We start from the raw sequence: 15,095 nt of genomic DNA, 5'->3' as shown, positions 1-15,095 counted from the left end.
TTACAGCAGTGAGGAAGATGGCGAGGGCGTAGGCGAGGCAGTTGGTGGGGTGGGCGCACTTTTTGCTATTATATTACTGATTGTCGTTAGCAGATCATCACCGGCATGCACACCGGTCTCTTCTTCGCGCAAAGCATCCAGCAGCATACTCAACTTCTCACGCAATATGTCACATTTAATCGTTAATTGTTCGTCGTCCCTGCGACTCTCACAGATCTGCACCATTAGTTCGTCGAGTGTCTCGCAGAGTGTTTTCGTGGCAGTTACGAGCGTTTGAGTATCATCCGTCTCGACAATGGAGCGCAAATTCAAATTAGCCGCTGTAATCATACCAGTGAGCAGCGCTTCTTGTGCACTCGACAATGACATCTTCGGGGTCTTTGGTTGTACAGCGATGGCTTTCTCGAAGACCATTATGCTCCAGCGGTCAAGCATTTTAGTGCTAGCCGATTCGTAACGTTCGAGTATTTGTGGCAGATGTGCATCATCATCGCAGGATGAGCCCCAACCTAGTACGCGCGCAAGATCATTGCCGGTACCCAGGGGCATAACTGCTACTTGGCATTGTTTCTGAAGTGCAGAAAAAATAATGAGAAGGTTAGTGGAAAACTGAGTGCCGATAATTGAGAATACAATACAAAAAAATAAAGTGAACTAAGTTCAGGCTAAAGCTAAGTAAGTTAAAAAAAATTCTGCTATACTTACATGCATGTTAAACCGATCAATCTCGCTGAGCACCCAACCTACAGAACCATCGCCGGAGCAAACCAATATCCGAAACATTTCAAAATGCCTGAAGAGACGCAATCCCAAACTGGGGCCGGTCGATATGAGGTCGAATACTTGCGCTGGATTTAAGAGCTGTTTGAAGCGCCGCAAAAATTTGACGCCCTGATTGTCACCCGACTTTGAATTGACGAACACTAAAAGCGGCGAAAAGTTTCCCTTCGGACTTTCCACATCCCAAGAGTCATCATTACCAATGGAGTGCACACAAGTGGGTGGCACCACCGATAACTTGGCTGGTCCTTGTGGGCATGCGACAGGATGTTGTGGACGACAAGCAACGTGTACCGTATCGCGACACCACAAACAACGCCAATCCTGTAGACGCAGCACAGAGCCACACGTTTTCTTGCAAACGGCACAAGTCGATGACACCGGCAAATTACCCTCCATCCATTGATGTGGCATTATGATGCTGCCATCACGATCCTCAATGATATCCTTGCCAACGGTGGCCAATGTAGTCCACTTGCAATTGGCAATGGCTTTGGCGGCACACCGCTTATGTACTTTACATTTGCACACCTCGCACGAGAGGCCATGCGAGGTAACGCCGGACAGAGCATCGCGGCAAACATTGCAGTAGGTGGGTCGCGCGTGAGACGTTGCATACCAGTGGTGGTGGTTGAAGAACAAATCGTGTTGTTCTATGTAGAAACTATCGCCGCGCGCACGTGCCGGTATCGAGGCGGATTTGAGCGAGGTAACCCAGTCTTCCATTTCGCGGCGGGACTCGGCACAAAGCACTAGTGAACGTGTTGCGGTAATTACCTGAAATGAGAGGCGGCAGAGAGAGGATGATATTAATCAAATTCACAATACAATAATTCAGATAAGATGCCTGATAAATCTATATGTAAATATGTATACAGGGTGTCCTAGACGACCTCTCCTCCCCTTCTAAAATGGTGGCAAACATTTTTACTGAAAAACGCAAAAATATGACCTACCAATACGGAGATGGTCTAGCTTTGGTGGTATTACCCACGTCCGGTTTCGACGAGAAGGAGGTTAAACTGACCAGAAGCCCATTTTTTAAATTAGACAGACATGTTTTTACTACAGACTCGGATATGGAAAAAAAGCTGGTCACTTTTGATTGATAATTTTTCTCAGAAGCTCCTTTTTCAACCTCTAAATGACCTTTGAACTTAAACTCCATCCCTGGACTTCTAAAATTTACAAACATTTTTGATTGGAAAAAAATTTGTATGAATCACCAAGTCGGCGATGCTCTAAATTTTCGCAATTTTAGAGACTCCCTGCTTCGACTGGCGGTGGATTTAAGGAACCAGAAGGTCATTATTTTAACCAGAAATAAATCCCAGAAAAAAAAATTCCAACAAAAGACATGAGGGTCTTTAATTATCAACTGACAAGCAGACCCACATTAACACCAGCTAATAAATATTTGCCGTGACCAGTAGTCAAAAATAATTGCACCTCAGCCATACCACCACACTGCGAAAATTTGTATTACTCTTAGTTTGGCTTAAATTCTCTTATTAGTATTTATTCGTCTTCATATTTATCATCGTAAGTAATAATATTGGTAATGGTAATGTAACAATAATATTAATGGAAATGGTAGTGGTAACGTTAGTGGTAGATGTCGGTAATGGTAATTGTAATTATAATGATAACGGTAAAGTTACTGCTAACGCTAGTGGTGCTAATGTCATTGAATGTGAATTTAAGTCAATTGACATTATTGCACATCACCTCTTTCTTCACATTACTATTCGGTTTCGTATTCCTTTTCGTATTTTTATCTTTGTTAACTATAAAGTCTAGATGTACAGTGCTTTTGCCTTCTGCAAACTCGCCAAAGATGCTAGCTGATAAAAGGTTTGAGAACCAGAGTCGTCATTGTTGTGAAACAGCCACTCCTCAAATAATGAAGAGCTACGACTATCTTCATGCGGTCAATAAAATATTGTTATCCTAAACCAGTGTCAACAACAATAATAACATAAGTTACTTAACACCAACTAACAAAGCATAGGTCATCAATATCTGTAAAGCAAATGGCACGGTTTGAACTACTGAAAGTGGAAAGTGACGACTTTTGTGAAAGCCAAAACTTAACCCATAACCACTGAGCTAAGCATAACAGCTTTACTAACGTAGATACGTGCATGTTTATACACCTATACATATACATATGTATATGTAGTGGTGTATGTTAGTTTTTATGCTGGAGTTGTAGCCATCATTAACTGCTGCTGTCATATTGCACTCGACATTGGGATGCTGAACATGTCGAAATGAACTCAGTGAAAGTCAGGTTCACTCTCAGCTCAACTGAAGTAAAGTAGTAAATGCTGTTGACGCAGTTGCATACATATAATAAGTTGGTGACCTTAGGTTGATCGTAAAGTGCAGTGGAAGAAAGTTAATAATAACAATAAAATAACACTAACTGCGTGCTTGTGACATTTTGCTTGTCTTTTACATCGAAAGATATTTTTTTTTCATTCTTCCCACTCTACCCTCATCAGCGTCATCATCATCGCCAACATCAGTCAAAGCCAGCGCCATTTGTCTATGCCTTGTCAAGCTGCCTCATGGCATTGCTTGCAAGTTGAAGTTGTTGGCATTTGATGTAAGGACATGGTTAAAGCATAAGACCTGATTTCGCTTGCGTCAAGCTGAATATGTCAATAAGAACACGCCGCGGTATATGTATCAAGTAACATAAAAGCCAACAAGGGACAACAGTAGTGCACTTGGGTATGTTGAAAGCCATGCTCCTGCACTTTGACGTCTTAGTTGCGTATCAATTCAAAATCAGTTAGCTTTAGCAACGTGCGGTAGCATCGTAGCAGGTCAGCGGTTAAGGCAGCGTATGAACACTATACAAAGGTCAAAGCCCACGCTTACATACTGGTTACATACACAGTAACTTTATTCACTGCGACGTTACTATTCTGGTAGTTGGTAATAGCTCAGCGGGCCGTTCGAGGTTAACCATTGTTTGCTGCAACTGACATGCAATTCCGGTTCAAAGGTAAATCTACCGCCGCTTTGATGATCGTAAACTCACATCCATGCGCCCACAAACATATGTATGTGGATATATAGTATACATACGTACACACATACAGACCCACACATATTTATGCAAAAGAGTAGCTGTTTTGGATGCATGTGTTTGGTGCTTTTGGTGAATAGTGAATAGCAAGAAATAAAGATGGAAAACTTAACTACAGGTTGAATTTCTTTAGAAAATTTATGGAGTAACAGAGGTATAGGGAAAGGTAAATGTATTGGTAACGGTAATGGTAGGGTAATGGCAATGGTAATAATAACGGTAGTGAAAATGCTATCGGTAACGTTATTTGTAAATCTTATCGCAGTGGTAATGATAATGGTAACAATAATGATAAAGTTAATGGTTGGTGATGGTAACGGTAATGGTATCGGTAATGGTAATGGTTATGGAAGTGGTAATGATATTGTATGATAACAGTAAAAGTAACGGTAATGAATGTAGTAATAGTAGTAGTAATGGTAAAGGCTATGGAAATGTTAGTTGTAATAATGTGTAATGCTTTTGCCATAGGGACTAACATTAAGATTACCAATACTATCATCATTACCGTTACGGTTTCCATTGTCATGGCCATAACCACTACCACAATTAGTAACAGTAATGTTGATGATAACCCTTTTGGCAATGGTAACGTTAATGGTAGCAGTAATAGTAACGGTAAATGTAATCGCAGTGTTAAACATAATGTTAGTGGTAATGGCCAAAGTATTCGGAATTCGTCTACTAAGTATTTTGGGCTATCGCGCTTCATAAATACATTACAAAAGCGGACCTTCATCACATAAAGTAAACCATAAAATTTGGTCCATCTGGACTTTGTAGCTCAATTTAATTTGCTCCTATACACCTATATGCAATGCATACATCCCTGTTTCATCAACGTTCTTTAATCTTAAGCATATTTGCCTATTTTCCCAACTCAACAAGACTCCAATGGAATTTCCGCTACTTAAAGTTTCACTCATTTCCACGTGCCGTCAACATCAAATTGTTTTCCAGATTTCAATTATTTGGCGTCAGCGAAAGTTGGCTAACAATCTGAGGCAGTTGAAGTCAAAGTCAACTTGAATAGTGGAAACAAACAGGGTGCTTAGAAAAATGTAGATCTTGCATAACTAACTACAAAATATTATACACATGTACATAATCTCCAGCGGTTAGAGGTGCGCATTATTACTCCGTAGGACCAGGGTCCTCGGCAGTAAATGACAAACCTCCGATAGCACTTTTGCCATGAAAAAGAGCTTCTTATTGAAACCGTATTAAAGCTTTTGCCATTCGAAGGTCGCGTGAAATCGTAGGTTCCTCAATTGGCGTAAAAATATCAAAACGCATGCCATAAAGTGGAGCAGAAGCTCGGTCAAACAATTAGGAGAAGTGTAAGCTCTAAAATATTATTATTATTAACTTTAACACCAGGGAAAATCTTAGGTAGATATTATTTTTGACTTCAAGCTAATGTGGAGGCTCAGTCTCGGGTGAAGGCCGCAGAGAGTCCTGAAAACAGCAGCAGGCTCAAAAGAGCCCCTTACTTTAAGGGCATCAATATTAGAGAGGCCAACATGACCGGATCAAGGTTAACGTGTTATGAGAGTTTCGCTTCAGGAGTCTTACATTATTTCCAATTAGGTAAGAATGGAAGGTTGAATAATTTGTTAATATAATTACAATGTAAAAATATACTTTAACAAACTCTAGTTAAAGTTAGTTAAAGTATATATCCTTGTTTGGGGTACGTTAGCAAGTGCTAGGCACTCGAAATAGGCACAGGACGGGCTTTCGGTAGGTTCCTGTGAAAGCCTGGTAGGTAAAAGCAATATAAATGTTGAGAATGAGATATTTTAGCTATCACTTCACGTCAGTGAATTTGCCAGTTTTGGAGTATCTTAAATGGGAAAATGGTTTGAAAATGCTGCAAGCGATTCCAGTAAGAATGTGCCTATTGAACTTAACTGCAACCTTGTCGTATCGACAAAACACATTACTAACAATAGACGTGACAGGGGTCTATTTACTAAACATAATAAAAGTTAGAAAAATTATGGTTTTTGTAAAAATATGGAGAAAACTAAGAAGTTTTTGAAAATTTTCAAGAAAATTAAAAACATGATAGGTATGTATCCTATGTACATACATACCTATCATATTTTTAATTAAAATAAAAAGAACAATTACGATAAAGTTTTCTTTAATAGTCTATATTTTATATATTTTTAATAAAAATAGTGCGAGCTACGTTAGTAAAAAAAAATTACCAAGTACTGATGATGGTTTTTGATTTGAAATATTATTACATTGGTATAAGTATGGGAAGGAAAATACTCCTATTTATTGTTTGAATATTATCAAAGTGGCCAGGCCGTTGATAATACGCACAATTTATGAAACTTAAAAAAAATTTATTATCCGTCAAAAGTTGTTTATTGAAACTACCTTCTTTTTTGTATCATGATGGTACATAGGTGCTGCGAATTTTCAATACAAGCTTTTTCATTGAACTTTTTTTTTGTAAAATAATAATAGCTATGGTTAATTTTGTTGTTACAGTTAATAATTATGGTGCGATTCCAGATAAACTGCGTGCGTGTTTTCGAATATGTCGCCTGGAAAAATTAGGCCCGCGCACATCTCTATACCAGGGACGCTGAAATGGTTAGTCAAAGAGATTAACAGGACTTTAAATACCTGTTATTATGTTAAAAAAATATACGATTGGGACAGAAAGTGGCTCAGCAAACACGATAACCACTCTTTTAATAACCACGTTTAGAGAGTTTGCCTTATCCTGGCCTTTATAGGGGGAATTCAAACTGAGCAAATATGCCTTGTAATGGAAGTACATAGTTATGACGTCTTCATATTCGGTTTCCTAAGCTAATCTAGTCTTGAGCAATGTACATACATATATAGTTAACATCATTTTTAGTAGTTATCGCATGAGGAGCTTCGCTTTGAAGGGATATGAATATTTATTTTTTTTTTTCTTCAACGAAGAGTGGGGAAGTAAAAGAAGTAGCGTGCTTCGTCTGAGCAAAAGTTTGTTGTCATATGATTTCATTTTTTTCAAACAGGATACTGCTAGGTTTTTATGTATTTAGCATATATACCCTGCAAAAATCGTTGGACCATGTGGTCTATTTGTGGTATATTGGAGTACTTACAAAAGTGTTCCTCTGTCATGCTGTAGCGGACCAACTCGTGTCTCTGCGCCAGCTTATTGTTCGTTACCCTATCACTGCTCGTGTTTTAACGAAATGTGATTGAAGTTGAGCATTTGAACGCACATTTGCATGTCTGGCTGTAGCTGAACGTGTAGAGATGCTCGCTGTTAGTTGTTAGCTTCCAGCATGTTCAGGTTCGAATGCCGTCAGAGGCAACATGTAATTTTTAGTTTTTGCTTTTGGTTTTTATTAAGTTCGAAAAAGAATCTAAGAAGTGAAGAAAACAAGCATGTACAAACGAAAAAATATAACAACAATGCCATTGTTAATATGTTGGAGTAGTTTTGTGCTACTCTGATGTATTGCAGGGATGGAGTATATGGTCCTGCCATAGGACATCGCAATGTTAATTGGACCATATTTTTTATTTGAATTGTGGTTAATTTTGGAGTACTCCTTGGCCCTTAGGGACTACTCGTAACACGCATGCATGGAGTAGTCGCGATTTTTGCAGGGTACCCACCCCTGTTTTATAAGTTCTGACTAAGATAGCAAACAGATTTTCATAAAAAAACTGAAAGATAGATGAAAATGTAGTTCGCAAGAGTTTTTGTTATTCTAGCACAAAATCCTTAGGAAAAATGCTCTCTCATTCATTGCTTGTGGTGAAAAGCTATTTTGTGAGAAAGCACTTGTATGCCATTTATCTGACGTCGATCTAACAGTCGCAATGACCGAGTGAGCAAAGGACAGGCGGCGTTCCATTCGAGAGATTCGTTGTCGAGTCCTTGGGCAGCGGATTTTTTTTTTCACTTTTTTAAATTATCATTTTTTTTAAATTATTTATTTATTTTTTTTTTTTTTTAGATTTTATTGTTATAAAAAGAAAAATATATATTTTTTAATTTCTTTAATTTTTAGAAACTTATTTTATTTAATTTTCCTTTTTAATGCAACTTTTTTCATTTGTTAATTTAACTTTCTTTTAACTTTTAGGTTTAATTAGAAAAATTTGTTTTTTATTTAATTAAATTTTTATCATCTTATTTTATTTTTTATGTTATTGTTTCTCTTTTTATTTATTTTTAATCTGTAGATTTTGTTTTGAAAATAAAAATATTTTTTTTTACTATCATTTATTTTTTAAGTACTGTTTTTTTCTTTTTGATTTATTTTTTCTGCTTCTAATTACATTTTTAACATTTATTGTTTTACGAAGAAAAAACATTTTTAATACAATTTAATTTTTTAAAAATGTGTTTTATATATTTTTGCTTTATTTGCATTTATTTATTTCTTTTTTAAATTAAATTTTGTTTAATTTATTTGTATTATTTATTATAATGTCCCTGTTATCCTGAGGCCCTGTATTTACATAAATTTCCATAAGCACGTGCATAAGTGTACGCGTGTTCATACATTAGTGCACAAATTTGTGTATGCGCGCAAAATCTACACGCCTGGTGCTCCCATCTCATTGCTGTTATTTTTTTCTGCCACATCTTGCATCAATCCAATTTCCTTTCATAACTATACACAAAAGTGAACACGCACGTATGTATGTTTGCATGAAATCCTCACATTTTGTCGCAAGTGTTGTTATGACAACAAACAGAAGCCGTCAACATGCTGCATTCAGTTATGCGTCTCGTATGGAAAAACTACATACGCGCAAACATGTGACAGGTGACAGTAGTCAGTGGGAGCAATAAAAAGAAGGATGCAGAATAAAAAAAAAAATTGTAAAGAAACAATCAACGTTGAATAACTGTAAAATGCAATTTAAAAAACATGCGCCATCAACATATGTATTTCCAACGTTCGCGCTTTAGTATTTATCATGTTGTTGTTGTTGTTGTTACATTCACACATTCGTTTTTTTTTTTCTTAATCTGTTTATTTTCATGGTGAAGCATTTTCACACTGAATTGTCGTCATTGTGCTGCTTTGTCACACTTTTGTAGCGATATTTAACTAATTGTGACGCTTGCGAGGCCGACATACCAGTGGGAAAGTGATTTTATTTTATTACATATTTATTTATTTCTTTTGCTTATTTTTCGTTGAGTGCCTCGTAACCTATCGATGGCGATTGTTAAAGTTTTTCGAATTGTTAAGTTTTTAATGAAGCTCGAGTGTGCAGAAAAAATTTGCTACTCGATTTTATTTAGCATTCATTCGGTCCTCCTGCCTGCTGTTGGCTTTGCATCGCTCATACGCCATGGTCGCCCTTTAATTAACGGAATGGCCGATTTGGTAGCCTAGGAAACTGAACGGTTTGCGCTTATATGCAATTACGGAATCCAATTTTTTGCCTCAAATTTATTGCGTGCTGCCCTTCGTTGGCTGCTAACTGAATGTGTCATTGGCTTGGGGCTGTTTTTCATGCGTGCTTTTGTTACGCTGCAGCTAGCCAAAGATAAGTTTTGCGCAACAGTTTATATTAAGGTCCTAATTAGCTCCTTTCCCGCATGTTATAAAATATGCTTATTTTGTATTCATTATTCTGGAACTAATTTTAAAAGCTTTTAAAGTAATATATTGAATCTAGTAACTACTATAACTGAGTGATAGTGATGTTAATAAATAAGCCTAAAAATATGTGACGTCATAACTATAAGCAAAGTTTATATAAATTTAAATACAGTCAGCGTGACGTTTTGATGATTTTATTTATTTATAATTTCCACGACAAATTTTACTTATTTTTCATTCAATCAAAATAATTGGGAAAATTTTCCAATAATGGACCAGGCTTTGAAAAAAAAAAATGAGGGGGTTTAGAGCGGTTTTTTGTGATTCTAAATCTGAAAACCTCCCCCTCCGGAGGCTTATAGTTTTTAAGTAATTCGTTGTTAAAGTTGTAAAAAAAAGTGCAATTTAACCTCACATCTTCCTTTGTACATCGAGTGAACTGAAATTGCGGTGCTGCCACACATCACAAAAAATGTGTAAAAAAAAAGTACTGAAAAGGGAATCAACGAAAACGTAAATGATAAAGTGGACATGTACATATATGATATAGCTTTTTTATTGGATATTTTCACTATATATGGAAGAATTGATAAAAAAAAAGGGCCGCAGGTTAAAATTTTCAAGATATATGGAAGTATTGGATTTTTTAGAAAAAAGCGCCGCAGGCGAAAATTTGTAATAAAAAATCTCGCGATTTTTTATTAAAAATGTTCAAGATATATGGAAGTATTGGATTTTTTAGAAAAAAGCGCCGCAGGCGAAAATTTGTAATAAAAAATCGCGCGATTTTTTATTAAAAATTTTCAAGATATATGGAAGTGTTGGATTTTTTAGAAAAAAGCGCCATAATTACTATTTAAACAAAGGTTTTCAATTGTCCAAGGTGTTTTTATTCATAACGTGTTTTGGTTTTAAGTAACGTAACGTAATGCATCACAAAGTATTTTTGGCTAAAAAGAACTATTAACATTTTCAACGATATGGCACCTCATTCATGGCGGCCATCGCTGAACAACTGTGTGTTTACTATTCTTTGAGAATAGAAAAATATTTTAAGAACACTTTTATAAGCATTAATGGCTAAATATTTAGTGAAAAAATATGTGCATCCATTTGTTTATGAAGAAAAGATGGTGTATTAATAAAAGAAAAGTGATTAGTGCAGTGTTTATAAAAAAATAATTGTGAAGCAGTGGGGAAATTTTAACAACGAATAACTTAAAAACTATTAGCGTTTGTACACAAAATGTTGATGATATCGGTCAATGAGCACCTCCTCAACACCCCCTGCGAATTTCACTAAAAAATTCGTAATACTTTGAGTGATATAGGAAATGGTCCATTATAGGAAATCTCAGCCAAATAATTTATTTTTGTATACCGATTTCGATTTTCTTATTGAATTTTTATTTAAATTTTAGTCGCTAAAAAAAGTTTTCAAAAATCAACTGTAATATTTAGCGACTTCAACCTTGCACTTTATTATACTAAAAATTACAAAATTTTTCTAAGAAATCGAGTTGAAAAATTTTAAATTGTGATGAAAATTTTTAGGTATTTTTTGCATTTTTCAGAGCTCCGTATTAAATTAAAAAATTGCTTCTTGTGGTTAAGATAGAATGGATATTTTTATATGTGGTAAATGAAAAAAATCTGTTCATAGGATGATCTAATTAAAAACGCTGTGCAACAATTTCAGGGCCGGGGTGATGGCAACTCAAGATTAATGACCTAGACCTATATAGTAAAACCTCGAAATCTCTAATTAAGCTTCTAATTTTTTGCTTGAGTTGCTAGTTTGGGATAGGTTATATGGTAGCCTCATGCGTCAGGTACCAACGACGAAAATTAGGAGATTATCCTTTGTGATACCACTCATTACCTAATCGATGAAACGGCTCGAGCTGATTGTGAGGTTAAGAACTGGACTAATCTGAATACCGAAGAGCTCATCGTGGCTATTCAGGATAAGAGAGCTAAAGTACTTCAACCTTAGCCTCCAAAATGTCGGCAACCTAAAAAGTTAGTGCTGAGATGATTCCAGCTCGTCATTTTCCAGACAACTGCAACATACGGGATAAGTAATACATATGTTCAGCCTTACTAAATATGTGAATGTCGATGGGACAGTGACTGTTCAAAACCCTCACCAATAAATAGTGAGAACTGTCACTTTGTACATACATAAGAGAGAGAGAGAGCAGACATTTCTTCCCCCAAAAAACGCACTTGAGACCCTGATAGCCACTTGGCTATTAGAATAAATGTTCACCTACCTGACTATCATCGCACTCCTGAGCAGTTACCCCACCGCCTCTCTGATAACAGCCTGATCTTAGTACTAATGGAAGGCTTTCGACAGAAGACCCCTGCACTAACTCTATTCTCCTGTTTTGATACATTCGTGAATAAGTTCACCCCCTCTACAGAAGCTCTGCCCAAGCCAATCCTCCAAGAATGAAATCGAAGCCCGCTAGAACACCAAAGTGTCCAGTCCTTAACTCCGTCAAACAATCGGTTTCCCTGGTTATAGTAGCTGTTCGCGCCGCGGCAATTTTACCTGTCACGTCGACAGGCACTACGTTAAGTTCCAATGTGAGCCCATTGTACATGCTCCAGCTGCTTAGCCAGAGTAGCCTTTTCAAGAAAGTTATATAAGACTATTGGGCCATAGAACATAATAGGCTTGTCTACGACCTCGTAGAGCCAATAGACAACTTTGGGCTAAATACCTAATCTCTTTACAATATCTCCCCTACAGCAGTATGAGGCCATTTATGCCTAGCTTGCCCTCTTCTCGATAAGCTCCACGACAACTTCATGTCAGTGATCAATACCAAGTACTTGACCTTGTCAGATAGCTGTAGGCACTGACCTCAAACTAAGAGAAGAACAGCCTCAGGGATTTTATACTTTCTAGTGAATAATACCAGTTCTGTCTTATTTGGATTGACGGCGAGGTCACTGTTGGTCGCCTAGTTAATAGCCATGTTAGTTTGCTGTTCGGTTAGTTCATAAAGTGTTTGTGGTTTGGGTATATGCAGTAAAAATTCACGAGGAATAGTTTTGTAGAGAATTTTAACCCACTAGCTCTATACTAAAAAGGTCGGTTTGACGCCTTTTTTGGAAAGTCTGATTTAAATTGCTCTTAGGTGGCCGCCAAAGAGTCAAAATGTCCAAGAAAATTATTTCCCAGAAAATTTCACCAATGATATATCAGAAAAAAATTTTAAAAAATACCGTAAAGATCAACGAAAAAACAGAAAATAGGTACATATGTCCTCTTGATGTATAAAACAACTTTTCATTCATTTTGTTCATAAATATAACTCTTAACTCTTTTCGAAGGTAATGGCTTGGGCCATCAGTATCGCAATCATCGCTATCATCTATGTCTATAGCGACCTCCCAAAGGCCATTTTATTCAGACTTTTCAATATTTCAATTTGAAATATTGCATTAGTCTACTATAAATAAACAAACATAATTATTTATATAGTTAAATGTTGAAGTAATTAGGCCAACATGAAAATATGTATGTATCTATAAGTACGTATTTGCTTGTACTTATGTTTGTACATAATTACATATGTTAAAGCCGAGAAAAAGTTCATTACACATTCTGTCAATTTAAATTCTAATTAATCTTTTATAATACTTGATTTCCTTAAAATTAGTCTTGCTTGTCGTTCTGGAAATATTCCAAATACATATGTATGCATGTATACGTATCCAGGTGTATGTGCTTTTGTTGAGTAAGAACCCTGCAGAAAAAAATTATAAATTGATAAAAAATAACCTACTTGTAGTTAGCTTCTTTGCGGGATTTCTATGAAATATATAACTTGTAGTTAGCTACAAAAAGCTAACCTAAAACTAGTGGACAAATAATGCAGGAGTAAAGCTTGTTTTCTTTAAAGGCGTTTCTATTTAAATATCCTGCACTTCGCAAATACTTTTTCGAATTGAGTACAAATAAAAGGGAGATCGAAATTTCATATTATCATTTGGAAGTTATGTCTGATGAAGGTCGAATATGGGACCACCTACAGCAGAATATAGAAAAAAATTTGAAATGTTATAAAATAAATAAAGTAAATAAAAATATAAAAATAAAAATAAAATATTCTGTTTTCCTATAGATATTTTATGTCCAAAAGTAGTTCGTTACAAGTTAGTTGCATCAAATGCAGAGGTAACCAGCCTTGACTATTTCGCGGCCATCGCCATAGAAATATAGTTAGCTTTCGTCAAAGAAAATATACAGATATCAAGTGATTTATAACTCCTTCCCAATCAACTTGAGGTTAGCTTATAGTTAGATACATTTCCTACAGGGTATATTTTCGACACGTATGTACATTAGACTGCATCACCAAAAAAAGTTGCGGTTTTTGCTCCGGGATTACTAAATTTATTATATTTTAAGACGTCCACCAAAATACTTCGTAAAAATATTAAGATTTAAGTGAGCTGGACCGATTTGAAAATACCTCCAAAAATGAAGTTTTTTATGAATAAAAATAGTTTCTTAAAGAACTTTTTGAAAAAAGTCTCCTTAGATGACAAATTAGAATAAGCTTAAAAAATCTGCATAAAAATATTTAAAAATATTTTCAACGGAATCGTAAGAATGAGATTTTTTATGCTGTTTTTTTACTTATTTCAAAGATTGATTTACGAAAAACTTGAATAACTGGGCTAACAATGTTCTGATTTAGACTTATGGGATCTTATTAGAAAGGTATTTTCACACCGTTTTTATTTCTGGTCAAAAGAAACGTCATTCGTGTCCCATCTTTTTTTCGAATACCAAAACATCTTAATTCCACTTTGAATGACGTTCGTTTCTCCTACCTTTCTCTTCCATCCTTTGAATAAGTTTATTAGCAAATAAATGAAAAGGGTGAGAAAATACCTTTCCAATGACACCTCTTAAGTCTAAATCGGAAGAGCTTAGGTTCAGTTATTCAAGTTTTTCTTATACCAATCTTTGAAAAATGTTAAAAACTGCATCATCATTACGATTCCGTTCAAATTTTTTTAAATTTTTTTAAAAATATTTTTATGCAAATATTTTAAGATTAAACCGTTTTGTCATTTGAGGCGATTTTTTCAAAAAAATCTTTAAGAAACTATTTTTATTCATAAAAAAAACCATTTTGGGAGGTATTTTCAAATCGGTCCAGCTCACTTAAATCTTAATATTTTTCCGAAATATTTTGGTGGGCATCTTAAAATATAGTAGATTTTATAATTGCAATGGAAAAATAGTACCGATTTTTGTTTTGTATGGGGAGTGATGCAGTCTAATGTACATACATAAGCATAAAACGAGCATCTGTATGTAAACATATTTAGCTATGGCCAGTTCAAATAATTACACAACGAATAACCACTTTCGGCTGTTTTCTGTTTTTCTTTTTGTTGACTTTGGTAAATTTTCCCACTTCGAATCCTTTTTGCATTAATTTAATGACCCAAGCTCCATGCTTTGTTTTCGCTGTACTTAGTTGCTACTTTTATTCTGCCTGTGTGCGAGTGTGTATGACCCTGTCTGCGCTTTCCTTATACTTACCTTTTTTCTACATTATCTAAACACTCTTTTGCCAACATTT

General features: G+C 35.6%; 1 protein-coding gene across 1 annotated transcript in view; it reads right to left on the bottom strand.

Annotated features, from left to right (window-relative positions):
* Positions 1–15,095, bottom strand: part of LOC118742469 (diacylglycerol kinase eta-like) — an 88,542-nt gene continuing 73,447 nt past the window's right edge. Inside the window, exons 2-3 of the mRNA XM_036474614.1 lie at positions 706–1,557; positions 1–570 (exon numbers count right to left, since the gene is read on the bottom strand). Coding sequence (XP_036330507.1) covers positions 1–570; positions 706–1,506 — 1,371 coding nt within the window. The 5' untranslated portion in view covers positions 1,507–1,557. The remainder of the gene's footprint in view (positions 571–705; positions 1,558–15,095) is intronic.

Source organism: Rhagoletis pomonella, unplaced genomic scaffold (genome assembly GCF_013731165.1).
Source record: "Rhagoletis pomonella isolate Grant_MI unplaced genomic scaffold, Rhpom_1.0 Rhpom_scaffold_00001, whole genome shotgun sequence".
Taxonomy (NCBI): Eukaryota; Metazoa; Arthropoda; class Insecta; order Diptera; family Tephritidae; genus Rhagoletis; species Rhagoletis pomonella.
Note: the sequence above shows the minus strand (reverse complement) of the source record. Positions and strands in the feature narration are given on the sequence as shown.